The sequence below is a fragment of the Oncorhynchus mykiss genome, chromosome 3, assembly GCF_057628025.1.
Source record: "Oncorhynchus mykiss isolate SJ-2025 chromosome 3, ASM5762802v1, whole genome shotgun sequence".
NCBI classification, from domain to species: Eukaryota; Metazoa; Chordata; class Actinopteri; order Salmoniformes; family Salmonidae; genus Oncorhynchus; species Oncorhynchus mykiss.
This window is the reverse complement of record NC_143024.1, coordinates 20,824,825-20,850,591: the sequence shown is the minus strand read 5'-3', so window position 1 is coordinate 20,850,591 and position 25,767 is coordinate 20,824,825. Positions and strand designations below refer to the sequence as shown.

At 47.5% G+C, this 25,767-nt stretch overlaps 1 protein-coding gene across 4 annotated transcripts; it reads right to left on the bottom strand.

Annotated features, from left to right (window-relative positions):
- Nucleotides 1-1,551: 1,551 nt before the first annotated feature.
- Nucleotides 1,552-19,434, bottom strand: LOC110520820 (histone-lysine N-methyltransferase SETDB1-B). Of its 4 annotated transcripts, none has more exons than XM_036968170.2 (25): nucleotides 19,325-19,434; nucleotides 18,147-18,350; nucleotides 17,165-17,334; nucleotides 16,977-17,020; nucleotides 14,912-15,017; nucleotides 14,619-14,792; nucleotides 14,329-14,533; nucleotides 14,115-14,188; nucleotides 13,708-13,898; nucleotides 13,334-13,463; nucleotides 12,933-13,086; nucleotides 12,643-12,786; nucleotides 12,131-12,467; nucleotides 11,706-11,967; nucleotides 11,153-11,243; nucleotides 10,873-10,989; nucleotides 10,613-10,782; nucleotides 7,365-7,622; nucleotides 7,045-7,206; nucleotides 6,340-6,512; nucleotides 6,088-6,107; nucleotides 5,780-5,919; nucleotides 2,856-3,109; nucleotides 2,139-2,227; nucleotides 1,552-1,971 (listed from the first exon to the last, which is right to left on the bottom strand). In XM_036968170.2, the coding sequence occupies exons 1-25, from the start codon at nucleotides 19,342-19,344 to the stop codon at nucleotides 1,854-1,856; spliced, it is 3,807 nt and encodes a 1,268-aa protein (XP_036824065.1). In that variant the 5' UTR covers nucleotides 19,345-19,434; the 3' UTR covers nucleotides 1,552-1,853. The 4 variants fall into 4 exon arrangements, 3 of the variants coding, with proteins under 3 accessions (XP_036824065.1, XP_036824076.1, XP_090086804.1); XM_036968181.2 differs by having other exon boundaries at nucleotides 5,795-5,919; XM_090230678.1 differs by lacking the exon at nucleotides 19,325-19,434 and adding an exon at nucleotides 18,640-18,756.
- Nucleotides 19,435-25,767: the final 6,333 nt, after the last annotated feature.

Genomic DNA, 25,767 nt, shown 5'->3' with positions numbered 1-25,767 from the left:
AAAAAGCTTATTTCTCTCAAATGTTGTGCACAAATTGGTTTACATTCCTGTTAGTGAACATTTCTCCTTTGCCAAGATAATCTATCCACCGGACAGATGTGGCATATCAAGAAGCTGATTCAACAGAATTATCATTACACAGGTGCACCTTGTGCTGGGGACAATAAAAGGCCACTCTAAAATATGCAGTTTTGTCACAACACAATGCCACAGATGTCTCAAGTTTTGAAGGAGTGTGCAATTGGCATGCTGACTGCAGGAATGTCCACCAGTGCTGTTACCAGATAATTTAATTTTCGTTTCTCTACCATAAGCTGCCTCCAAAGTCGTTTTGGAGAATTTGACAGTACGTCCAACCAGCCTCACAACCAGTACGTCCAACCAGCCCAAGACCTCCACATCCGGCTTCTTCACCTGTGGGATGGTCTGAGATGAGCCACCCGGACAGCTGATGAAACTGGGTTTGCACAACCGAAGAATTTCTGCACAAACTGTCAGAAACCATCTCAGGGAAGCTCATCTGCATGCTTGTTGTCCTCACCAGGGTCTTGACCAGACTGCAGTTCTGCATCGTAACTGACTACAGTGGGAAAATACTCTCCTTCGATGGCCACTGGCATGCTGGAGAAGTGTGCTCTTCACGGATAAATCCCAGTTTCAACTGAATGGCATCATGTGGGCGAGCAGTTTGCTTATGTCAACGTTGCGAACAGAGAGACCCATGGTGGCGGTGGGGTGATGGTATGGGCATGCATAAGCTATGGACAACAAACACAATTGCAATTTATCGATTTCAATTTGAATCCACAGCAATATTGATGAGATCCTGAGGCCCATTGTCGTGCCATTCATCTGCTGCCATCACCTCATGTTTCAGCATGATAATGCACAGTCCCATATCGGAAGGATTTGTGCACAATTCCTGGCAGCTGAAAATGTCCCAGTTCTTCCATGGCCTGGATACTCACCAGAGATGTCACCCATTGAGCATGTTTGGGATGCTCTGGATTGACAGCGTGTTCCCGTTCCCACTAATATCGAGCAACTTCGCACAGCCATTGAAGAGGAGTGGGACAACATTCCAATCAACAGCCTGACCAACTCTATGTAAAGGAGATGTGTCGCGCTGCATGAGGCAAATGGTGGTCACCCCAGATACCGACTGGTTTTCTGATCCATACCACTCCCGTTTGGTTTTTAGGTACTGTGACCTAACGATGCATATCTGTATTCCCAGTGATGCGAAATCATTCATTATGGCCTAATGAATTTATTTCAATTGACTGATTCTTATATGAACTGTAACAGTAGAATCTTTGAAATGGTTGCGTTTATATTTTTGCTCAGTGTACATGTATGAAGACCCATGTCCACAGGGGCTCATCTACAGACACTGAGTCCAACATCACTAACAGGCTACTCCAGTGTCTATGAAAGTGGTTTCCTGCTTTCCTGAGGGAAACACTACTACAGCTGTAATGAGCACAAATGATATCTAGGCCTGAGGTACACTGAAATCCTTCAGTATAAAACATTAAAAACTATGTGGAATGTGTAGAAAACAGGATTTTATTCAGTTGTGAGAAGAGCACAGTTTGTTTCTGAATTCACAGACAGTCAAATACAACTGGGAATTCAGACAAAACAGTAAAGAATTACAATACATCAGCAATAGGCATCCAAACAATTCAGAAAAAAAGATAGAGGGGGAGGAACAAAAGAGACACATGGACAGAGACTTGTGGGTGCAGGTGTCCCATCTAGCATAGTATGTCCTTACAGCAGGCTTCTTCTACACTCAGAGAGGAGATGAAGAAATAGAGGGATGAGATGGAGGTATAGAGGGTGGTCTCTTATAGCAGTCTTCCTCTGCACTCTGTTGAGCCACAGCAGCACAGTAGCTCCTTTCCCTCCACACTGCCAACCTCGTAGTTATAGTCCCATGTCAACTCTGTCCCCGCCCGGATACGCCTGCGCACACACACACACACACACACGTTAGTGGATGACTCAGTGGTCAACAGGCAACATTCACAAGTGCTCAGCACAAAACCACATTTCAAATAATACATGTTTCTTTATCAGAGTAACAGGCTTCTACCAAGTCTATGTAACCATGTCTAATACAGAACACTCACTTGCTGGCGAAGAAGGCTACCCAGGGGAAACGCAGATCGTGTGTGTCTACAAACACATTCTGGACAAACAGGTTAGCACTGCAGCTATGCTGTAAGGGGGAGAGATGAGAGGGAAGAGAGGAGAGAGAGCTTAATTCCCTTTGTCAAAATGCATTTAGTCTCCATTGCAAACTGGAATGTTGCGCGCTGATGAAGCATGCCTTCTGTTGCTGTTTGATGCCAGCATTCAAATCAACTGGGAACTCGGAAATCTCTGACTTCAGTGAGTTCAAGACAAATGGGAACTGGAGAAAAAATTAGCTCCAACTCGGAACAATTGTTTTGAATGGTCATCCAACAAGGAATTCCAACTAGGGTCTCTTTCTAGAGCTCCGACTTTCCGACCTGAAGTTCACGGACGTCATGATTTGACCTTGTATTTTTACAAGTTCCCAGTTGTCTTGAAAGCAGCACAAGTTGCTGCAGCAGCAGCTCTTCTGCTGTCTGACAGATGCTCCACTAAAAGACTATCTGTATGCTGTACACGTGTGATAGACCGATAAGCATGACCAGTCAACTGTATTTCCATCAATGAATAGGCAAAAACTTCACACTGGGATTATTTCTATTGGCCAGCGGAAATTTTATTTATCGGCTTTTTTATGCATTTATTTTAAAATCAGACAAAAGCCAGCTATTACCGGCCAATGGAAAGTGACACACACGTATCACACTCACGTTGAGGTAGCGCCCCAGGTTGCCCTCCAGCTTGGCGTCGATGATGTAGCAGGACTCCTCGCCATCGAAGAACTGCCGTGTGTTTTTAGGTCCACTGTCTCCCCCGTCCCCACCCTTACCCTGTGCCCCTCCGTGGCCCCCCGGGCCTCCCCCTGGCCCCATCCCAGCCCCTCCAGTCTTCACCATCAGGCCATGGGAGTTCTTCAGAGCAATGCCTCGCGTGGACTTCACAGCCACCTGCCTCTTCACCGCACCTGAGACAGGAGGCAAGGAGAGGGAGGATGAAGGGGAGAAGAGCTTGCTTCTACAACTGCATTGCTTGCTGTCTGGGGTTTTAGGCTGGGTTTCTGTACAGCACTTTGAGATATCAGCTGATGTACAAAGGGCTATATAAATACATTTGATTTGGAGAGAAAGGGTCAATTCAGGGAGAAGCACCACATGAACAGGTCTGGCAATACCTGATAAAACACAGATCTATGAACCCACAGCCCCAACTTCCCCCTCTCCTCACCTGTGTTTCCCCCTCCAACCATTCTTCTTCTTCCCCCCTGCCCCCTCATCCTCTCCCCCGTCTCCCATTCTTCCTCCCCCCTCCAATTTCCTCCTAAACCGGTGCACGTTTTCCTCCGCCTTCCCCTCTCCCCGTGTGCATTTCCCTTCTGCCTTCCTCTTCTCCCCCATCCTCTCCTCTCCCTACCTCCCCCATCCTCTCCTCTCCCTTCCTCCCCCATCCTCTCCTCTCCCTTCCTCCCCCATCCTCTCCTCTCCCTACTTCCCCCATCCTCTCCTCTCCCTACCTCCCCCATCCTCTCCTCTCCCTTCCTCCCCATCCTCTCCTCTCCCTACTTCCCCCATCCTCTCCTCTCCCTACTTCCCCCATCCTCTCCTCTCCCTACCTCCCCCATCCTCTCCTCTCCCTACCTCCCCCATCCTCTCCTCTCCCTTCCTCCCCCATCCTCTCCTCTCCCTTCCTCCCCCATCCTCTCCTCTCCCTTCCTCCCCCATCCTCTCCTCTCCCTACTTCCCCATCCTCTCCTCTCCCTACCTCCCCCATCCTCTCCTCTCCCTACCTCCCCCATCCTCTCCTCCCCCTACCTCCCCCATCCTCTCCTCCCCCTACCTCCCCCATCCTCTCCTCTCCCTACCTCCCCCATCCTCTCCTCCCCCTACCTCCCCCATCCTCTCCTCCCCCATCCTCTCCTCTCCCTACCTCCCCATCCTCTCCTCTCCCTACCTCCCCCATCCTCTCCTCCCCCATCCTCTCCTCCCCCTTCCTCTCCTCTCCCATCCTCTCCTCTCCCTACCTCCCCCATCCTCTCCCTACCTCCCCCATCCTCTCCTCCCCCTACCTCCCCCATCCTCTCCTCCCCCTACCTCCCCCATCCTCTCCTCTCCCTACCTCCCCATCCTCTCCTCTCCCTACCTCCCCCATCCTCTCCTCCCCCATCCTCTCCTCCCCCTTCCTCTCCTCTCCCATCCTCTCCTCTCCCTACCTCCCCCATCCTCTCCCTACCTCCCCCATCCACTCCTCCCCCTACCTCCCCCATCCTCTCCTCTCCCTACCTCCCCCATCCTCTCCTCTCCCTACCTCCCCCATCCTCTCCTCTCCCTTCCTCTCCTCCCCCTTCCTCTTCTCCCCCTTCCTCCCCCATCCTCTCCTCTCCCTACCTCCCCCATCCTCTCCCTACCTCCCCATCCTCTCCTCCCCCTACCTCCCCCATCCTCCTACCTCCCCCATCCTCTCCTCCCCCTACCTCCCCCATCCTCTCCTCTCCCTACCTCCCCCATCCTCTCCTCCCCCTACCTCCCCCATCCTCTCCTCTCCCTACCTCCCCTCTCCCTACCTCCCCCATCCTCTCCTCCCCCATCCTCTCCTCCCCCTTCCTCTCCTCTCCCATCCTCTCCTCTCCCTACCTCCCCCATCCTCTCCCTACCTCTCCTCTCCTCCCCCTACCTCCCCCATCCTCTCCTCCCCCTACCTCCCCCATCCTCTCCCTACCTCCCCCATCCTCTCCTCTCCCTACCTCCCCCATCCTCTCCTCTCCCTTCCTCTTCTCCCCCTTCCTCCCCCATCCTCTCCTCTCCCTACCTCCCCATCCTCTTCTCCCCCATCCTCTCCTCCCCCTTCCTCCCCCATCCTCTCCTCTCCCTACCTCCCCATCCTCTTCTCCCCCATCCTCTTCTCCCCCTTCCTCCCCATCGTCTCCTCTCCCTACCTCCCCCATCCTCTTCTCCCCCTTCCTCCCCCATCCTTTTCTCCCCCTTCCTCCCCCATCCTCTCCTCTCCCTACCTCCCCCATCCTCTCCTCTCCCTACCTCCCCCATCCTCTCCCATCCTCTCCTCTCCCTACCTCCCCCATCCTCTCCTCCCCCTTCCTCCCCCATCCTCTCCTCTCCCTACCTCCCCCATCCTCTCCTCTCCCTACCTCCCCCATCCTCTCCTCTCCCTACCTCCCCGATCCTCTCCTCTCCCATCCTCTCCCTACCTCCCCCATCCTCTCCTCTCCCATCCTCCCCTCTCCCTACCTCCCCCATCCTCTCCTCTCCCTTCCTCCCCCATCCTCTCCTCTCCCTTCCTCCCCCATCCTCTCCTCTCCCTACCTCCCCCATCCTCTCCTCTCCCTACCTCCCCCATCCTCTCCTCTCCCTACCTCCCCCATCCTCTCCTCTCCCTACCTCCCCCATCCTCTCCTCCCCCTTCCTCCCCCATCCTCTCCTCTCCCTACCTCCCACATCCTCTCCTCTCCCATCCTCCCCCATCCTCTCCTCTCCCATCCTCCCCCATCCTCTCCTCTCCCTACCTCCCCCATCCTCTCCTCTCCCATCCTCTCCTCTCCCTACCTCCCCCATCCTCCCCCTTCCTCTCCTCACCTCCCCCATCCTCTCCTCTCCCTACCTACCCCATTCTCTCCTCTCCCTACCTCCCCCATCTTCACCCTGTGTGCGTTTCTCTCTCTCCTTGTTGTCATCAGATCCAGAGCTGATGGTCTGGACGTCATCACTGTCCGACAGCGTCATCACATCCTGTCTCTTCCCTCCCTCCGTCTTCACTGATTGTTGACTGCGGAGGGTGCAAAAACACACATTTACAGAGTCACTCAACGTTATCGAACGTTATTCATATGGCACATTCTACCAGGTATATTTGATATTGTGCACCACAGGCCTAAAAGGGCCAAGCCAGAGTTAAATAGGTTGAAATTACATTTCACAATCATTCATTACGTACCTTTTCTGGTCTCCGGGCTCCTAGAACAGAGAACACAGGAGAAGGTGTATCAGTATCCAACCAGAGCACCGGAACACAAATCACTCATGAATAAACATGAGAAGGAATCAATCATCATGTGAGAGGGTGTCCAATCAGAACACCAGATGAAAGCAAGAGATCGAGGATGATTGAATTATCCTAATATATGTAATAGGATCTACACAAAATAGCTGAGATGGATATGGGCTACCCCCCCCCCCCCTCCCCTACCTTCTTCTCTATCTTCAGTCCCTCCATCTTAACGGTGGCCTGGGAGGTAGAGGGTTGGTTGGTGAGCCAGGACGCTACTTTACTCTTCCCACTCTCCTCTGGCATGGGGGGCGGCTTCCTGTCCTCCTTCCCCCCCACTGACACACTCATCCCATCCTTACTGTCCTGGCTCCCTGGATGGGGGGGGGGACAGATCAAATAAATATCATTTTACATCAAGCTGCTACATGTAAAATGGTTCAGCTGTTTTTCTCAATATCAAATATATCTGGGTAACAATTAAGTATCTTACTGTGATTGTTTTCAATTAAAATAGTAAAAAATGTAATAAAAGTTTATAGAAAATGGCAATTTCTCAAGCATGAATCTTGCTAGGACTGTCTGAGGGTATTTGTGTATTTATTAAGGATCCCCAGTTGATCCTGGCAAGTGGGGAGGAGGAAACAGATAACTAGCTGTTATTGGCAGAGATGTTTGGAACTCTTCCTTATTAACTCATTAACTGCCTGGTGATGTCATCAGGCAGGACAAAACTCCATCCCACCACAACAGGCTGACATTTCAGGAGGTCTTTTCAAATAGCTCTTACACCAACCTCGGTGTGGAAATATATGTATCACATTTTTGACTGCAGTGGGCCTTTAACATAACTTCCTACTGCAGGCCCAGCGTGACAACTGGGGGTTCAGTTAAGTGCGCACACACCTTCCATGACGCCCTTGGCCTGGCGACGGGTGGTGTAGCTCCTCCACACAGAGCTGGAGCTATAGTAGGGGTCCTTCACAAACGTGTCGTCTGAACTTTTGTCATTGTTCGACTCTTCATCACTATCCCCATCCTTAGAGGAGTCGCCACCAGCACCCCGCGCTGACGGAGAGAAGGAAGTCGGAAAACGGCAAAATGTGTCATTTCAGACTCAATGTGAATCCTAAATGGCACCATAATTGCTATATAGTGCACTACTTTGGCTCTGGTCAAAAGTAAAAGCCAGACACTTTCTAGACTGCTAAATTGTGACCCCTCACCTTTGCCAGCGGGGTTGGCGGCATTGGTTCTCTGGGGGGGTTTGGGAAGGGTCTTGTTCTGCAAAGCCAGGGAGGACGAGGGGGGGTTCTTTAGCCTGGACATGTCCACCCCGCTCCCGTCACTGTCTGAACAGTGGGCCTCACTCTCATACCCTTCCTTGAAGTTCTCCACACTCTCTATGTGGTCCAGGTTAGCAAAGTACTCATCACCCATCTCCAGACCCTCCTTGTCCGCAAAGTCATCTGTCAGAATCTTACCTGGGAGAGAGGGACGAGAGGGAGGGAGGGAGAGAGAGAAGAGAGAGAGAAGACAGGGAGGGAGGAGAGAGAGAAGACAGGGAGGGCGGAGAGAGAGAAGAGAGGGAGGGCAGAGAGAGAGAAGACAGGGAGGGCAGAGAGAGTGGTCCAGGTTAGCAAAGTACTCATCACCCATCTCCAGACCCTCCTTGTCCGCAAAGTCATCTGTCAGAATCTTACCTGGGAGAGAGGGAGAGGGAGAAGAGAGTGAGAGAGAAGAGAGAGAGAAGACAGGGAGGGAGGAGAGAGAGAAGACAGGGAGGGCGGAGAGAGAGAAGAGAGGGAGGGCAGAGAGAGAGAAGACAGGGAGGGCAGAGAGAGAGAAGACAGGGAGGGCAGAGAGAGAGAAGACAGGGAGGGCAGAGAGAAAGAAGACAGGGAGGGCAGAGAGAGAGAAGACAGGGAGGGCAGAGAGAGTGGTCCAGGTTAGCAAAGTACTCATCACCCATCTCCAGACCCTCCTTGTCCGCAAAGTCATCTGTCAGAATCTTACCTGGGAGAGAGGGAGAGGGAGAAGAGAGTGAGAGAGAAGAGAGAGAGAAGACAGGGAGGGAGGAGAGAGAAGACAGGGACGGAGGGAGGGAGGAGAGAGAGAGAAGACAGGGAGGGCGGAGAGAGAGAAGAGAGGGAGGGAGAGAGACAAAAACAACACTAGACACTATGGAACACAAAGGTTTTACCATCTCATCCTGGAATATACCATGTCTGAGGTCATCTGCCTTTGGTCTAAACAACAGGAACCCAGACTACAAATAAAGTGGAAATACAGACATTGGAATCTTCAATGGTATAGAGGAGACAAACCCGCTGGTTGCCCTCTAGGTTACAGAGAGCTGGTAGTCTCATCCACTGAACTACCAGGTGTGGAACAGGAAAGACACTCAGGGGAATGCTAACTTGGTGTAGCGCTGAGCCAACGGACTCTATTAAATTAGTCAAAAGAGGAACAATTTACACCTGGCCAGAAATGAATAAGGAAACTATCCCAACAGAGATAAATGTCCTCATGTGTGCTACCTAAACTCCCCCAATAGAATCCTCATACTTTAACGATAAGAGCTTCTCCATCCTGGAGGGGGAGATCAACCGTTTCCAGGCCCAGGGACATGTACTAGTCTGTGGTGACCTGAATGCCAGAACTGGACAGGAACCTGACACCCTCAGCACACAGGGGGACAAACACCTACCTGGAAGTGACAGTATTCCCTCCCAAATATGCCCCCCTAGACACAACTATGACAAAACAACCAACAAAAATGGGTCACAACTCCTGCAGCTCTGTCGCATGCTGGGTCTCTACATAGTCAATGGTTGGCTTCGAGGAGACTCCTACGGTAGATACACCTACAGCTCATCTCCTGGCAGGGATGCAGCTTGAGCCCCACCCTCTCCATCATATATATCAACGAACTGGCGAGGGCAGTCTGCAGCACCCGGCCTTACCCTACTAGAATCTGACCTGGGCCCTGACAGTAAATCTCAGTAATACAAAAACGCTGTTCCAAAAAAAGTCCAGATGCCAAGAACACAAAGACAAATTCCACCTAGACACCGTAGCTCTAGAGCACACAAAAAACAATACATACCTCTGCCTAAATATCAGCACCACAGGTAACTTCCACAAAGCTGTGATCTGAGAGACAAGGAAAGAAGGGCCTTCAACGCCATCAAAAGGAACACACAATTCGACATCCCAATTAGGATCCGTCTAAAAACACTTGAATCAGTTATAGAACCCATTGCACTTTATGGTTGTGAGGTCTGGGGTACGCTCACAAACCAAGAATTCACAAAATGGGACAAACACCAAATTGAGACTTATCCAAATAATGCATACAGAAGCTAAATTATGCCGATACCCGCTAATGATCAAAATCCTGAAAAAAGCCATTAAATTCTACAACCAGCTAAAAGGAAGCGATTCCCAAACCTTCCATAACAAAGCCATCACTTACAGGGAGATTAACTTAGACAAGAGTCCCCTAAGAAAGCTGGCCATTGGGCTCTGTTCACAAATCCCAGGACAACACAAACTAGAATGCTATTTGGCCCTAACAGAGAGTACACAGCGGCAGAATACCTGTCCACTGTGACTGACCCAAACTTAAGGAAAGCTTTGACTATGTACAGACTCAGTGAGCATAGCCTTGCTATTGAGAAAGGCCGCCGTAGGCAGACCTGGCTCTCAAGAGAAGACAGGCTATGTGCTCACTGCCCACAAAATGAGGTGGAAACTGAGCTGCACTTCCTAACCTCCTGCCCAATGTATGACCATATTAGAGAGACATAATTCCCTCAGATTACACAGATCCACTAACTATTTGAAAACAAATCCAATGTGGATAAACTCCCGCATCTATTAGGTGAAATACCCCAGTGAGACACCACAGCAGAAAGATGTGTGACCTGTTGCCACAAGAAAAGGGCAACCAGTGAAAAACAAACACCATTGTAAATACAACCCATATTTACATTTATTTTCCCTTTTGTACTTTGTTATAACACTGTAGATCGCCATAATATGATCTTTCAAATGTCTCCAATCCTTTGAAACTGTAATGTTTACTGTTCATTTTTTATTGTTTATTTGACTTTTGTTTATTATCTATTTCACTTGCTTTGGCAATGTAAACATGTTTCCCATGCCATTAAAGCCCTGAATTGAATTGAGATGTGAGGAGAGGAGAGAGAGAGAGAGACGATAAGAAGGGAAGTAAAGGAAATAGGGCAAGACTTTCTACGTTAGTATTCATTCTGCATTCACATGTAGGCATTTAAACAATTATATACACTGACAAGGAGCCATGTGCTGTTATGAATGTTAATGACAGGTCTTGTCATGCAGTCCACTTCCTACATGTAATGCAGTGTGAATACTGTTATCCATGTGTAACGCCTGCTATAACACCGCTCTGTCCCCTCCTCCACCACACCACCACCCAGCGACGTACCTGCGTAGATACAGACGAAGGACCCCTTGGCCACGTCGTCCAGACAGCGGATGCCCCAGCCTTTGTTCTGGGTCTTAAAGAGCTGCAGCCTCACCTGCAGACCGTGCTGCACCAGACGGTTAGTACACATCTGACTGCAGCACTTACAACGCTTATTACACTCATAAATCCTGAGAGGGGGAAGGACGGAGAGGGGGAGAGATTAGTAAGAGGGATGTCTGTGTTTGTGGCTGTGTGTGTTGTTTGTGTGCGTCTCTCACCCGGTGGGCAAACACTCCTCCAGTCTCTTTTGTGTGTATCCAGCCGTGTGGTTGATCTGTGCTCCAGGGGTACAGGCTGTGGCCTGCAGGGTCAGCTGGTGACATGAACACTTGGACCTGCACAACACACACAATCCCAATTTCAACACTTTCAATTGACTAAATAAATGAATCCCTGATTTAACAATTGGACAGGTGAAATCTATGTAGTGGAGGCCATGCAGAAGACAGAGCCCAGATGAGGGGGGGTCACAGGAAGGTCAAGAGGCATAGTACTGACTTGTCCCTGCAGCCGTCGGTACAGTCACAGCCCACCAGGAACTCAGGACTGGTGTTGATGAACACTCCGTCTTCAGGGATACGCTCCTTACCTGGGAACACATAGACATCAGTCACTGACGTCTTCAGGAATTCTTCACCCTTCATCTCAATTGACTCCCTATTCCAGGTAGCCTAGTGGTTAGAGCGTTGGGTCAGTAACTGAAAGGTTGCTAGAACAAATTCCCGAGCTGACAAGGTAAACATCTGTCGTTCTGCCCCTGAGCAAGGCAGTTAACCCACTGTTCGCCGGGCGCCAAAGAATGTCCAATTATGGCAGCCCCCCTGCACCTCTCTGATTCAGAGGGGTTAAATGCAGAAGACACATTTCAGTTGAATGGATTCAGTTGTACAACTGACTAGGTATCCCCCTTTCCTTACGTGTTGTGTAGCTAGTGCACCACCATTGGCCCGTACTATACAGGAAGACCTAGCGCTCTGATGGGTAATCGTTTGATTGAGGCCTCTATAGTAACTCAAGGCCTATATACTGATTGAGAAATCCCTCTGCTCACTGTAGGCCACGTCGGGGGGTGGTGTGATGTCGATCTCGTTGACGCAGGACAGGGGAATGTCCTCGCGGCCGTTGGTGATGTCTCGAATGTAGTAGTAAGGCTTCTGGGGCTGGAAGCGCCGGTCGACCAGGACATAGGGGTCCAAGCAGAACATCTCCAGGAAGATGAAGTCACAGCGCGTCTGAAACAGGTAGCGCTGGATCTCTGCCATGCTGCGCAGACACAGCCCACAAGGAGACTTGTAGATCACATGGAACGACATCTGACAGAGGGGTTGGGGAGAGGGAGAGAGACGGACGGGTTGGGGAGAGAGAGAGGCAGGGGGGATGAAAGATAGTTAATGCCAAAATCTGTCCCCCTATAATAATCCAATTCCTGCTTCCTGAAAGATAAAATACTTCTCCAAGCTCTTGTTCTGTCTTTACCTTGCGGTTGACTCTCCTTCGGCCCGTCATGCGTCTGAACTCGTACAGTAGAGGGGTGAGCAGGGGGTTCCTGCCCCGGTGCATATCTGGTCTGGAGGGCCGGATACGGTTGAGACAAGCAGGCTGGCAGGTGTGAGGCAGGTAGAAGATGCGGTCTGTGGGGGCGCGGTACGAGGGCTCGTGGGGAATCCGGTCGTTACTGAAGGTGTATGGGGTCACTGCAGGTGCGGGGGCGGTGGGAGGGGCTTGGGGAGGAGGGGGCAGAGACTGCTGCTGGTGTTGGATAGGCTGTAGGGACGTGAGAGTCTGGATGTTGCCAGTCTGAAGGACATACATTCTGGAGGGGGGTGCGAGAGTGAAGTAGAGTTACAAATAGATTCCTATAAAACTGCATATTTGTGAGTGTGGCTCTTTAGTAAGAGATTATGTTCAATAGCAGAAGGAGAAGGGAACTAATTAATGCAGATTTGATGATTTTTTTATGATCATACATTTCCTGTCCCCTCTCTCACCTGGATGAGTTTCCAGGAGAACCAGTTGGAGGTTGGGGCTGCATGGCTTTAGGGGCGTGGCTGTTACTGGCCAATCCAGTGCGAGAGCCTCCTGGCGTGGGAATGTATGGAGAAGTACTCTTCTTAGCCATCTGATACTTAGGACTGTTGAGGGTGTGGAAGACAGAGGGGAACAGGAGGGAAGAAGGGGGGGGATCAGGGAGAAAAGGGGTAAATGTAGCAGCGAGAGGGGAGAGAGGATGTCCATTTTCAAGGAATGTCACAAGATTTACACTGTGTGTGATACTCACTCTGTTCGTGCAAGCTGATTGGGCTGGGAGGGTGTAGGAGGGATGGAGGAGGGTGGGGAGAGGGGATGGGGGGATTTAGTGGGGGTCCCACTGGGGGTTATGGTGTTCCCCCCACTGTGATACTGGACCACGGGGCCCTTGGTCCTCAATGCTCCTACAGACAGAGAGAAAATGGTTAACGACATCCCAATGAAGTAGAGACTAGAGTTATCCAATGAAGTAGAGACTAGAGTTATCCAATGAAGTAGAGACTAGAGTTATCCAATGAAGGACAGGTCAAGGTTCTGTCATGTACAGTATAATATGTGATCCTGCTGGGTTATTAAAGATGGATTGATTGGTTAAGTGATTGGTTTGATTGTTCATATATTAAATGATTGATTGAATATAGTGAGTGTTACCCATGCTGGGGCGTGTCCTCTGCTGGCCAGCCATCTTCTTCTCCTGGGTGTTGGCACAGTTGGTCTTCAGGTTGAACATGGGCTCCAGCCTGGTTGAACCGCGGTAGATCCACTCACTACGCTTGTCATCCTGAAGGAGAACAAATAACCATACAAACGGATTACCACGGAGATCACTTGTCAGTCATTCAATTGCTTTATCTTATCTACCTTATTTTCATATTTTGTTGAGTGTCTGCAGAAGTAGTATAAAAACATGATTCAAAACCAGAAACTAAACTATCCCTGTTTATAACATGCTGCGACCGTCATGTTAAATCAGACTATAAATAAAGTTGGCTGGTAATCAAATCCCAGTGATGATGTCATCATACCAGGAAGAGGATCTTGACGAGGCTGCCGTCCACCTCCTCCACTCTGCTCCTCCACCACGTCCCCTCCCACTCTGTCTTGATGACCTGGCCTGCCTTCAGCAGCACCATGGGCCTGTTGGGGTATGATGTTATATATTCCTCTATGAAGTCTTTACACGATGCATCCTCTATGTCCTCCCATGTACGCTTCACTGGGGGAGAAAATATGATGGGGAGAGGAAGAGGAGAGATGAGGAGAGATGGGGAGAGGAGAGATGGTGAGAGGAGACAATGGGGGAGAGGAGAGATGGTGAGTGAAGATGTGAAGAGGGTAAGCTGAGGTCACATCCCAAAACCAGATTGATAGGAGAAAAGAGAGCATATTGAAAGGAAAGAGAGGACATGAAGACAGAAAGGAGGGTTCTTACTTGGTCTGCAGACAGGATAGAGCTCAGGCAGGGTCACGTAGGAGGCATAACCGTCGTCAAAGAAGATCAGGAACCTGAAACACACATAGACAACTGTTGAAACAGCTTCACAACCCTTCACCAAACACACAGAGGATATTTGAAACAGCTTCACAACCCTTCACCAAACACACAGAGGATATTGAAACATGCTCACACACACACAGCTTCTCACCTCATGCGGTTCTTGTTGTTGGGCATCTCTGCCACGATGCCAGCGTAGAGCCAGACCTGGTTGCCGTCCTTGTACTTGGCGACCACCCTGGCTCCCACGTATAGCCTCTCCAGGGTGGGGTGGTAGTGAAACGCTATGTGGTTCCCAGAGAGTAGACTCTTCCCCTTGTTCTCAAACTTTACCTTGTACTTACTGTAACCATTACCTACAAACACACACATTCAATGTCAAACTTCACCATGTGCATAGGTGTGTGTGTGTGTGGAGAGGTGTGTGTATGCATGTCTCACCGACAGGGTTGATGGCGATGAGCATTCCACTGTGCCAGGTCTTGGTGCGTTTCTTTCCCAGAAGACTCATCTCCAGTCTGATTTCATCATCCTTCAGGGAGGGGTTAGGCTGGGTGGGTGTGTTCCTGGGTGTGGCCTGGGACACAAACACTGCTGGCATGGGCACTGGGCCACCTACACAAAATAAAGAATGCATGTGCACGTTTGTGCAGTATGTACACACACAAAGACACTGCCATGACCCGGAGGTATACATCAATCACAGACATAGAATTGCACATTGGTGCCATTACCTGTCTGTTGTATAGCAGGCCCGGAAGAAGAGTTCTTGTTGACTGTCTGGGCCAGCTTCAACACCTGCTGGGAGGAACGCTGGAGAGCTGCCGACGCCTCCTTAAACTACAGGACACACAAACAATTAACACATACATGTGGATATTGTTCAAACTTCTTTCTGAATTTTAACTACCACCTGTGTTTGTTTGTATGTATGTATGTATGTATGTACGTACGTATAGTGGGGCAAATAAGTATTGTCAGCCACCAATTGTGCAAGTTCTCCAACTTAAAAAGATGAAAGAGGCCTGTAATTTTCATCATAGGTACACTTCAACTATGACAGATAAAATGAGAAAAAAATCCAGAAAATCACATTGTAGGATTTTTTATGAATTTATTTGCAAATTATGGTGGAAAATAAGTATTTGGTCACCTACAAACAAGCAAGATTTCTGGCTCTCACAGACCTGTAACTTCTTCTTTAAGAGGTTTCTCTGTCCTCCACTCGTTACCTGTATTAATGGCACCTGTTTGAACTTTTTATCAGTATAAAAGACACCTGTCCACAACCTCAAACAGTCACACTCCAAACTCCACTATGGCCAAGACCAAAGAGCTGTCAAAGGACACCAGAAACAAAATTGTAGACCTGCACCAGGCTGGGAAGACTGAATCTGCAATAGGTAAGCAGCTTGGTTTGAAGAAATCAACTGTGGGAGCAATTATTAGGAAATGGAAGACATACAAGACCACTGATAATCTCCCTCGATCTGGGGCTCCACGCAAGATCTCACCCCGTGGGGTCAAAATGATCACAAGAACGGTGGGCAAAAATCCCACAACTACACGGGGGGACCTAGTGAATGACCTGCAGAGAGCTGGGACCAAAGTAACAAAGCCTACTATCAGTAACACACTACGCCGCCAGGGACTCAAATCCTGCAGTGCCAGACGTGTGTCCCTGCTTAAGCCAGTACATGTCCAGGCCCATCTGAAGTTTCCTAGAGAGCATTTGGATGATCCAGAAGAAGATTGGGAGAATGTCATATGGTCAGATGAAACCAAAATATAACTTTCTGGTAAAAACTCAACTCGTCGTGTTTGGAGGACAAAGAATGCTGAGTTGCATCCAAAGAACACCATACCTACTGTGAAGCATGGGGGTGGAAACATCATGCTTTGGGGCTGTTTTTCTGCAAAGGGACCAGGACGACTGATCCGTGTAAAGGAAAGAATTAATGGGGCCATGTATTGTGAGATTTTGAGTGAAAACCTCCTTCCATCAGCAATGGCATTGAAGATGAAACGTGGCTGAGTCTTTCAGCATGACAATGATCCCAAACACACCGCCCGGGCAACGAAGGAGTGGCTTCGTAAGAAGCATTTCAAGGTCCTGGAGTGGCCTAGCCAGTCTCCAGATCTCAACCCCATAGAAAATCTTTGGAGGGAGTTGAAAGTCTGTGTTGCCCAGCAACAGCCCCAAAACATCACTGCTCTAGAGGAGATCTGCATGGAGGAATGGGGCTAAATATCAGCAACAGTGTGTGAAAACCTTGTGAAGACTTACAGAAAACGTTTGACCTCTGTCATTGCCAACAAAGGGTATATAACAAAGTATTGAGATAAACTTTTGTTATTGACCAAATACTTATTTTCCACCATAATTTGCAAATAAATTCATGAAAAATCCTACAATGTGATTTTCTGGAGAAAAAAAAATCGCATTTTGTCTGTCATAGTTGAAGTGTACCTATGATGAAAATTACAGGCCTCTCATCTTTTTAAGTGGGAGCACTTGCACAATTGGTGGCTGACTAAATACTTTTTTGCCCCACTGTATGTATGTATGTATGCATGTATGTATGCATGTATGGGGAAGAGAGAGAGACAGGGCTGGAGAGAGAGAGATGGGGCGGGAGAGAGAGACAGTGAAGGGAGAGAGAGAGACAGCGAAGGGAGAGAGAGAGACAGCGAAGGGAGAGAGACTAGCTTCAACACCGGCTGGGAGGAACACTGGAAAGCTGCAGATAACAGGGTCAATTAACACGAGTGTGTGTGTGACTAATTATTTGTTCTCACCATTGCATCATGGACAGGCATCCCAGGTTTCTTGGGTGGAACCACTGAGAGGAAAGAGGTCAGAGAAGAGAGAAAAGAAACCAGGTTAGACATTCACTCCTGTGTCTTATCCTGGAGCTGCACCCCTGGACAGGTTTCCTTTGGTAAACATATTGTTTAGCTCACTGGGAGTAAGTGGCAGTACGTACGTAAGCCCACAGCGATGACATCATCATCGTCATCATCATCGTCAATTTCTATGACATCAGAGGACTGAAACCCTCCCACTCCACCCTCGTCCTCTGAAGAACTCTCCTTGTAGACCAGACCCATTTTACTGTAGGTGGACTTCACCAGCGCCTCACACTCCACTATGGACCTGCAACACACAGACACAATGGAGAGAATCACACAGACGGTAACACACACACAACAGTCCTATTGTGAGGATTGAAAATATGCTTGGCCTATCATGAGGGTGTCTGTGTATGTTAAAAGCAACATTTTACAACATATGATGTGACTAGCGAAAACGCTGTGGGTGGCCTTGAGGTATAGGCAGCTATCATGAGTTTTGGAAGAAAACTCATGATAGGCAGTTAAACAGACTGTCTTTTGTTAGAACTCAAACTTAGCAGTAACCAGAACCAGATGTGAGATAACGGTACGGTATTTAGGGTATGAGCGCATAGATATTCTGCCCAGCAACAACTACACCTGTCAATGGGAACGCCCGGGGGCTGGGACCAGTTGGGGTGCCAACAATCAACATAGGTCGAGTAAGTTTAAACCACACTTGATCTCTACTCTGACAGGCCAGCTCGGAAGCAGGAACTACTACTGTCAGAGTATTTAAAGAAGATATCTTTAGGGTGTTGGCCAGTTCTCTGTTCTACCCTACGTGGTGTTACAGCAGACCCGTATATACAAAAATTGCATTTACCACTTATTACTTAGCTAATAAAAAATACATAGCATAAAATTGGTGACTCAGTCTCATACTTATCCTGATACCAGATTCGATCAGTGCAACTCTTTACACTATTTTACAGTAAGCCGGGCCTCACATTCTTCTATAGACCTGACACAGAGACACACACACACTAAAGTCTTCCACTCTACTATGGACCTGAGAAAGAAAGAAAGAAACAAAACATCATCCCCCCCCCCCCCCCCCCCACACACACTCACTGGTTGGCATTGTTGAAGAGTTTGTCCACCACCTCCTCTTCCTTCTCTTTCTGCTCCACCCATTCTTTGAGCTCAGCCAGCTGGGCCTTCCTCTGGCGGACTGCCTCGCTCCTCTCCACCTCCTCCTCAATCCACTTACTCAGCTCCTCCAGAGACACACCCAGCTCCTCCTCCAGACCAGAGTCCCAGCCCTCCACCTCCATCCTGTGGGGAGACAGGAGTGAGAGAGATGTAACGGGGGCCAGGCAGAGAGAACGATGGAGAGACCGGCGTTGAGACATACAGGGAGGGAGAGTAAGAAAGCAACGGGAGTAGCGTAGAAGGGGAGGAGGCAGAGACAGAAAGAACGGAGTGAAGATGAGGCAAAGAAAGCGAGATTACATTGTTACTGATCAAGCTAGTGTTAGCTAACTAGCTAGCTAGCTAACTACACGGTATTCTGAACATTGTTGCAATTTCAGGGCCGATTAAACACGTTGGGACAAAAACTCACCTGTACAATCTGTTTAAAATATCACCCTAGGTAGTTTATATTGTAACAAAGGTCATGCATTGGTGTTTTCAACTTCATGTGATCGTCGCATTGTTTTGAAATGAGGGACCACTGTTCAGAGACATCGACAGTGCTCGTGGTAGTTGTAGTCTTATAAATAAACGTATTTAACTCATCTTAGAAGATCAAAATAAACATTTGAAACTCGTTATTTGGAATGAAAGCTATTGTAATCAAAAACATTTTACACCATTTGTATATCATTCTAACATAGGGGGGGAGGGGGGGGGCACTTAGTGAACAATTTAAACTACAACTCCCAAACGTCACAACGGCAAAATGTTAGCACACAGCGGTGAGCGGAGAAGACACGTTTAGCAGTCAGAAATATTGTACTGTAGTAGCTTTAAATTCAATTCCCGGGGGAATGCACTTTTTAAAGTCAGTGATTTTGTGCACATAATCACAGTGGATCTTAATTTATCGGACAAGTTGAGTTTATTCAAACAATCTTGCTAACTCGAAAGTTACTGAGCTGGGGAGGGAGACTAGCTAACTATGCTAACAAGCAGTTGTCTTTTGTAGTTGCCTACTCTAAAACTATATCCGCTCATCGTATAATGCATCTGCAACTTAAAACTGTTTATGAATCGAGACAATTTTTATTGGAAGTTAATGAACTCACCCATCATCATTATTGTCCATTTATCCAGTCATTTAGCTAGAAAGCTTCAGACCACTCACAATACCCGGCATACAACTTATTCTTCCTGTGGCTTTCCGGCAGACTAGACGCTGTATTGCGAATTGCTGCCCTTAGCAGGTCGGAATGCGGATTGCACATTTGGATAAAAAAAGAGGAATGTGGTAAAAACTTAAATTGCACCATCAAACCCTGCTATACACTATCCCCAAAAACCATCATCCCATTACTTTAGCACTAAACGATCCTACAGCATTGCAGGCTGTCAGCCTGGTCGGATGGAACCCTTCTCTCAAAACCTGTAGATCTTCTGCACTAAAATCTCTGACACGCAAATATTTCTCTGCTGCTGCAACTACCATCTATCTTTTGTGATTGTTTTATTTCACCTTTATTTAACCAGGTAGACTAGTTGAGAACAAGTTCTCATTTACAACTGCGACCGGGCCAGGATAAAGCAAAGCAGTGCGACACAAACAACAAAACAGAGTTACACATGGAATAAACAAGCATACAGTCAATAACACAATAGGAAAAACAAAAGTCTATATACTGTGTGTGTAAATGGCGTGAGGAGGTAAGGCAATAAATAGGCCATAGTAACGAAGTAATTACAATTTATCAGATTAACACTGGAGTGATAGATGAGCAGATGATGATGTGCAAGTAGAGATACTGGTGTGTAAAATAGCAGAAAAATAAATAAAAACAATATGGGGATGAGGTAGGTAGATTGGGTGGGCTACTTACAGATGGACTATGTACAGCTGCAGCGATCGGATAGCTGCTCAGATAGCTGATGTTTAAAGTTAGTGAGGGAAATATAAGTCTCCAGCTTCAGTGATTTTTGCAATCAGTTCCAGTCACTGGCAGCAAAGAACTGGAAGGAACGGTGGCCAAAGGAGGTGTTGGCTTTTCCACTCCATCAGTGCAGTTGACCGCCACCATATTGCGCAATAAATCCAACCTTTCTAAAACTCATCTTCTCCGGCTCTCTCTCTTCAGGCCTACTCACTGGTGGCCTCCCAGTCGAATCACTCACCATTGGACTATCCTCTACTCTCTTCACTGCCTCAGCATAGGAAACGTTCTGCCCCACTTGAACTCTGGCAATCTCAACCTGCCTCCCTCTCACAGGGCACTTCAGATCCACAATGGGAACCCCCCACAATTGACAGACAGAGCTTTCTCTATGCCAGCTGTACACTCCCTCTGACTACCCTCCTGCACATTTTTTACATCATGGGATCTCCCTTCTGCACACTGCTGCAATGTGTCTGAATCTTTGGCACTTAAAGCACCAAAGTAGGTTCGAAACAGGCCCTCGCAGAATATCAAATATAACCTAACCAGACCTTATGAGGTAGAAACTCTGTGTCAAAGCTCAACAAAACTGACAGGGTATTGTCAGTCTCGCCATTGCCACCAGGTCTACGTCTCACCAAACGGCAGGCGTCACAAACACTAGGAATATTCCTTTTCATTTTGTCCACCTCTATACTCAACACTACCCCACTGATCACCCCTTTTAGCGGTACCCTGCTCCGGAGAGCAAAGCACACCACCGGTTGAGCCCCGGGCCGTGTGACTCGAAGTGCCTGCTCTGTCGCTGCAGGTAATCCTGGACTGGTTCAACCTCAGAGTGCTCACCACTGCTGTCTGACTCCATTTAGAGGTCGTCAAGATTCTCAAGAGTGCATGAAGACCTATAAGTAATATTACTTGGTTTGTAATCAGGAGACATAGGTACAGTGGGGCCTGTAATTTTCATCATAGGTACACTTCAACTATGACAGACAAAACAAGAAAAAAAATCCAGAAAATCACATTGTAGGATTTTTAATGAATTTATTTGCAAATTATGGTGGAAAATAAGTATTTGGTCACCTACAAACAAGCAAGATTTCTGGCTCTCACAGACCTGTAACTTCTTCTTTAAGAGGCTCCTCTGTCCTCCACTCGTTACCTGTATTAATGGCACCTGTTTGAACTTGTTATCAGTATAAAATACACCTGTCCACAACCTCAAACAGTCACACTCCAAACTCCACTATGGCCAAGACCAAAGAGCTGTCAAAGGACACCAGAAACAAAATTGTAGACCTGCACCAGGCTGGGAAGACTGAATCTGCAATAGGTAAGCAGCTTGGTTTGAAGAAATCAACTGTGGGAGCAAATATTAGGAAATGGAAGACATACAAGACCACTGATAATCTCCCTCGATCTGGGAGTCTCCACGCAAGATCTCACCCCGTGGAGTCAAAATGATCACAAGAACGGTGAGCAAAAGTCCCAGAACCACACGGGGGGACCGAGTGAATGACCTGCAGAGAGCTGGGACCAAAGTAACAAAGCCTACCATCAGCAAGGGCATTGAAGATGAAACGTGGCTGGGTCTTTCCGCATGACAATGATCCCAAACACACCGCCCGGGCAACGAAGGAGTGGCTTCGTAAGGAGCATTTCAAGGTCCTGGAGTGGCCTAGCCAGTCTCCAGATCTCAACCCCATAGAAAATCTTTAGAGGGAGTTGAAAGTCTGTGTTGCCCAGCAACAGCCACAAAGCATCACTGCTCTAGAGGAGATCTGCGTGGAGGAATGGGCCAAAATACCAGCAACAGTGTGTGAAAAACATGTGAAGACAGAAAACGTTTGACCTCTGTCATTGCCAACAAAGGGTATATAACAAAGTATTGAGATAAACTTTTGTTATTGACCGAATACTTATTTTCCACCATCATTTGAAAATAAATTCTTAAAAAATCCTACAATGTGATTTTCTGGATTTTTTTTCTCACTTTGTCTGTCATAGTTGAAGTGTACCTATGATGAAAATTACAGGCCTCTCTCATCTTTTTAAGTGGGAGAACTTGCACAATTGGTGGTTGACTAAATACTTTTTTGCCCCACTGTATGTGCACCTCGAGCGAAGGTGTATACCCAGGAGACATATCTCTGATCTTAACAGCGCAATTGTTACGCTATCGCATCATCATACCTCCAGAAAAGAAGTAAACTAGACCTCTTTTCCTTCCACCAATACTCTGCTTACAGTCAGACTGCAATACATGTAGGCTCCTTCTTCAATGGTTGTGTTCTTCCCATTACCTTACTTTTAACTCTCACTAATTATTGGCAATTAAGGTGTATTATGTTCATTCAAAATGACATGAAATCATCGACCACCCTCTGACCAGCTCCTTATGCTCAAGCCATGAATTGCCCCTTTCCTTCTTCAGAAGTTGCAGCTTTTTGCTTGACCTGTCATGATATTATAAGGATTATAATATTATATTGCTAGTTATTATATTGCTAGTTTGTTTTTTGCTCTTCAAGTGCTTTGAGACTATGGAAAGCGCCATAGAAAATAGATCAATAGCCACTTTAATCAATGCTACTTAATATAATGTTTACATACCCTACATTACTCATCTCATATGTATATGTATATACTGTACCCTATATCATCTACTGCATCTTTATGTAATACATGTATCACTAGCCACTTTAAACTATGCCACTTTGTTTACATACCCTACATTACTCATCTCATATGTAAATATACTGTACTCGATACCATCTACTGCATCTTGCCTATGCCGCTCTGTACCATCACTCATTCATATATCTTTATGTACATATTCTTTATCCCTTTACACTTGTGTGTATAAGGTAGTAGTTTTGAAATTGTTAGGTTAGATTACTCGTTGGTTATTACTGCATTGTCAGCACAAGCATTTCGCTACACTCGCATTAACATCTGCTAACCATGTGTATGTGACAAATTAATTTGATTTGATTTGATTTGAAATGTAATCAATTATTATTATTATAACCTAGACTGCATATTGTAAAAACATCACAAATTAAACAGACATTCAAGTATGCTTTTTATTGTCATGAAACTTTCTCTCATGGCTTCGCCTATTTGTTTTACTGGAAAGCAGATGTGAGTATGACAGTGGCTGATTAGGAACACAAAAACTAAAATGGTGGTCATTCCTACGTTTATCTGACTCTGGTCCATGACATGCTGACAACTGTAGACTTTCACAAAAGCACATTGCCTAAACATAAACTGTACTGTAACAATTTGAAATCCTCATGGTCCCATTGGCTCCTGTTTTCCAGGTTATCATGGTGTGTGATGTTCATCTCCAGATCTGTGGACTGATGAATTCTCCAAACTTTTAAGTACCACTCCCTTCATGTGCTTCCCTGCTCCTCTTGATTCCCACAAGTCTAACTACAAAACCAAACTTCCCACCTTCAGCACACTAGCCACAGTCGGGCTAGGGTTCTTCCACTATGCTCACATTATTTCCTGTACAGTATGGAGTGAGGTCACTCCTCAGGTTGTTCCTCCGTATTCTGGTATGCGGCGACAGAGATGGCGCTGTAGGGGTTCAGGACCATCTGGGCACAGCGCACTATGGTGAACAGCAGGAAGGAACACAGTAGGAAGACAAAGAAGAGGGCAAAGCCCAGGTCCACATCCACCTCCATCCTGGCCACCGGCAGGAGTGGAGGGTCCAGGACTTCTCTTATCCAAATGAGACTGATGCAGACTGACAAATGTAAAAAAAAATATATAGGTAGAAAGCCTTTTTTAAAGTGTCCTTTGCTGCTTGGTGTTGGACAACACTAGAATCCAAACTTTCTCTCTCTCTCGTTCGTCCTTTTGTGTCTATCTACTTGTTCTAACAACATAGAATCGTAGCTTGTTCTAATGAAGGGTCTTAATGCTGTCTATGCTTCTCTAGAAGACGTCTCTTTAGTCTTCTCTCTATCTACGTCGTGTTAGGATCTGTTTTCCTGTTCAGTTTAAGTTAAGTTGTGTGAATCTCCTCTCGCTTCAATGCCTTTCCCTCTGGACCATACTGCTCAGGGTCCAGCCCCCTCTCTCTCTCTCGCTCTCTCACTCTCTCCTGCTCTCTCTCCTCTCCCCTCTCTCTCTCCCCTCTCTCTCTCTTTCTCTCGCTCTCTCTCCCCTCTCTCTCTCTCTCTCCTGCTCTCTCTCTCCTCTCCCCTCTCTCTCTCCCCTCTCTCTCTCTCTCTCTCTCTCCTGCTCTCTCTCCCCTCTCCCCTCTCTCTCTGCTGTCTCTCTCCTCTCCCCCCTTCTCTCTCTCTCCTGACTCCCCCCCTCTCTTATTTGCATAGGGTTGATGTACTCTCCACTTGTGTGAGTGTCTCTCTAGTGGCATCAGAGTACAGGAAGCAATCTGCATCTTTTTGGTCAGGATCAGTTTCCACCACCGTCTCAAGTGAATTGCCACCAAGGCATCATATCCTTTTTCAATTCCTCTACCTTTATTTTGTCCTGATCAGCTTTTCTTTCATTTTGATTGTTTTGTTGTCAAACTAAGTCTATATTCTCTCTCTCCCTTTCTCTCTCTCTCTCTCCCTTTCTCTCTCTCTCTCTCTCTCTCTCTCTCTCTCCCTCTCTCTCTCTCTCTCTCTCTCTCTCTCTCTCTCTCTCTCCCTTTCTCTCTCTCTCCCTCTCTTTCTCTCTCTCTCTCTCCCTTTCCCTCTCTCTCCCTCTCTCTCTCTCTCTCTCCCTTTCTCTCTCTCTCTCTCTCTCTCTCTCTCTCTCCCTTTCTCCTTCTCTCGCTCTCCCTTTCTCTCTCTCTCCCTCTCTCTCTCTCTCTCTCTCTCTCTCTCTCTCTCTCTCTCTCTCTCTCCCTCCTAGTCCTACTCAATGGCCCCTACTTTATTCCCCAATGTCCCTACCACCCTACCCAATCCACTCTACTTGTAGGCCAGATATTCTACGGGCTTCAGCATGCAGAGGACACGTGTACTCACACCTGTGTCAGGTAATGGTATATCTATAGGAAGGTGAAGGTGCATTAAACACCTCAGCAAAACACCAACACACAACACAGCTACAATGTCTCCTCTCCATACTGTATATACATATACATCCCTTTGGATGAACACACAGGCACAGAGGTCTAATGTGTTTGTTTACCCACAGATTGACAGTTGTTTGCTTTGTTTCTCCCTTCCACCCAAGTCTACGTTACCACCACAGGGTAGGCATCATGCCACGGACTGAGTCCTGCTGGCTGTTCTAATCTCAGTTACGGCCTGATAGTCACCAAACCCCTCTTTAACTATTCATGGGACACAGGTGCCAAGTGTGACTGAGTACATCCATCTGTTTGTCCATCCCCAGGGGGGTTGGGAGTGGCGTCCAGGAGAGGTGAAGAGAGGGAGGAAAGTGAGAGAGAGACAGAGAAAATTAAGGAGTAGGGAAATAATTCTCATGTCATATTCATGTTCAGACCACTAATGATGTCACACAGAAGAGTGTAAGATGTAAGGAACATCCAGGTACAATCCCACCAGAGTGATACTACTGACCAACCTGAGAAGAAGGAAGGAGTAATCCTATCTGCCCGACTCCAACACCTCCAGCATTCC